At 37.0% G+C, this 1,764-nt stretch overlaps 1 protein-coding gene across 1 annotated transcript in view; it reads left to right on the top strand.

The window, feature by feature from the left end:
- Window positions 1-1,764, top strand: part of necab1 (N-terminal EF-hand calcium binding protein 1) — a 29,632-nt gene that overhangs the window by 21,022 nt on the left and 6,846 nt on the right. Inside the window, exon 7 of the mRNA XM_014005835.1 lies at window positions 1,263-1,384. Within this exon, the coding sequence (XP_013861289.1) occupies window positions 1,263-1,384 (122 nt within the window). The remainder of the gene's footprint in view (window positions 1-1,262; window positions 1,385-1,764) is intronic.

The raw sequence follows: 1,764 nt of genomic DNA, 5'->3' as shown, positions 1-1,764 counted from the left end.
GCATACAATTGATAGATTTTTAACTTTTCAAGTTTATCAAACTTTAATATGACTTTGTCTAAAATATAAATATGTATCCATTCAAGAAATGTTAGGTTTTAATAAAGTAACTCAACAAATAAACCTAATTTGATGGTTTTTGTTGCACTGATTTGCCTTCTTCCAATAAAATCTGAACTTTAAGATGAAACGTTAGATTTTAGTCCTCGTTTCCCTTTTTCTTAAACTTTATTCTCCAGTTTTCAACCTCATTCTCCTCTGTTTAAGTTGACAGTTTTAGCTGTGGATCACCAGCAGACATGAAATTCCTAACGCTCCCCCTCCATAGATCCTGCAGTTTGTGAATATTTTACGCTGCATTTCTGCCAGGCTGAGAAGGCAACTTTAAAAATAAATACTCCTATAAGTCGTGTCACATGCCACAGCCGCTCTCTTCTTAACGAAATCACAAATGCGGTAAGCTCTTTTTTATTTGAGCAGAGCAAGCTCGTCACCTTTAGGGTTTTATTATCTCATTAGGTTTGAGATGTCCAGTAAAATAATAACAATGCACTCTGAGGGAAAAAAAAGTAAAAATTGTAGCTTTTTTAATCACATTTTTAGATATAACTTCAAGCAAAAATCTAACTTTTTGAAGTGCTGAACCGTAAAAGCATTGAAGTGTAGTAATAAAAAATCTTTTACACACTGTCCAAACTGCTTATTTTTATCATTAATCTAAAAAAGAACACATTAAAACACACAGAGAGATGAAGAAGAATCAAAGAWAGCTAAAAATATTCTCCCTGGAACACACATAAAATATGCGTGCACACTGTGTTCCCCTCAGAAACCCTGCAGTCTTTTCAAAAAACCCGGCCCGAACAACCTGACAGCAGCWGGATAAATCTCAGGTGATGTCACCCCGTGGGAACAAGCACCTTGTCACTGACATTAGCTTCACCGTCGGCTCGGCACCGTGTACAAATATAGCAGAAGTCAGGACAACTCCGGGGTTTTAACGAATGTATTTTCAGCTGAAACAAATCTGCCGGAGCTTCAGAGCTCTGTCAGCTGTCAGAGAGGAAAACAGGAACCCCACACGCCCTGCAACAAGTCGGCTGCTTGAACTTGTTGAAAGTTTCATTAAAATCATCCTGTGGTTTTTGATGTGTTTTAGTAATGAGCACAATAAGAGGTGTTAAAATGATTTTAGCGTTATTTTCGTTTAATAAACACTAACCTGTTGTGATGTTGAGGAAATATTTTTTATCTGGTCGCAGACAGGGCCCCTTGAAGCCGGAGGTTTTGTCCATCCAGTTGTCGGGTCGTCGCTCCAATCGGAGGCTTCAGAGGAACAACAGCCTCTCTCCCAACAACCCTCTCATCAGCCTCGTTAATTCAGGTGAGCTCTATGATTTGAGTCTTTAAATAACTCGCTGCTGGCTCGTTACACAACTTACAAATAAACATTTCAAATTATAGTTGACAATAATAACATAATGATTTCTGTTCTATCTATAGATGTGCAAAGTATCCTCATGATTTCCTTTAATCTGCTTTGCAACGCAAAATGACAAATAGAGACATTAAAGTGTTTTATTTGTTTTTTTTTTGTTGTTGTTTTATTCTTTTTATTTGATTTCATGACATTTTATATTGATTTTGAATCATTTTAAAGAATAATCGTGAATTTCATATGAATTGATTTTTTTAGGCACACATGTCTCACACGTGTTCAAGTCCTGTGGGCCAAATGCTGCCCGTGGGTGGCTTCCATCCAGC

Source organism: Austrofundulus limnaeus, unplaced genomic scaffold, assembly GCF_001266775.1.
Source record: "Austrofundulus limnaeus strain Quisiro unplaced genomic scaffold, Austrofundulus_limnaeus-1.0 Scaffold32, whole genome shotgun sequence".
Lineage (NCBI taxonomy): Eukaryota > Metazoa > Chordata > Actinopteri > Cyprinodontiformes > Rivulidae > Austrofundulus > Austrofundulus limnaeus.
The sequence above is the reverse complement of the archived record's forward strand: the minus strand, read 5'-3'. Positions and strand labels throughout refer to the sequence as shown.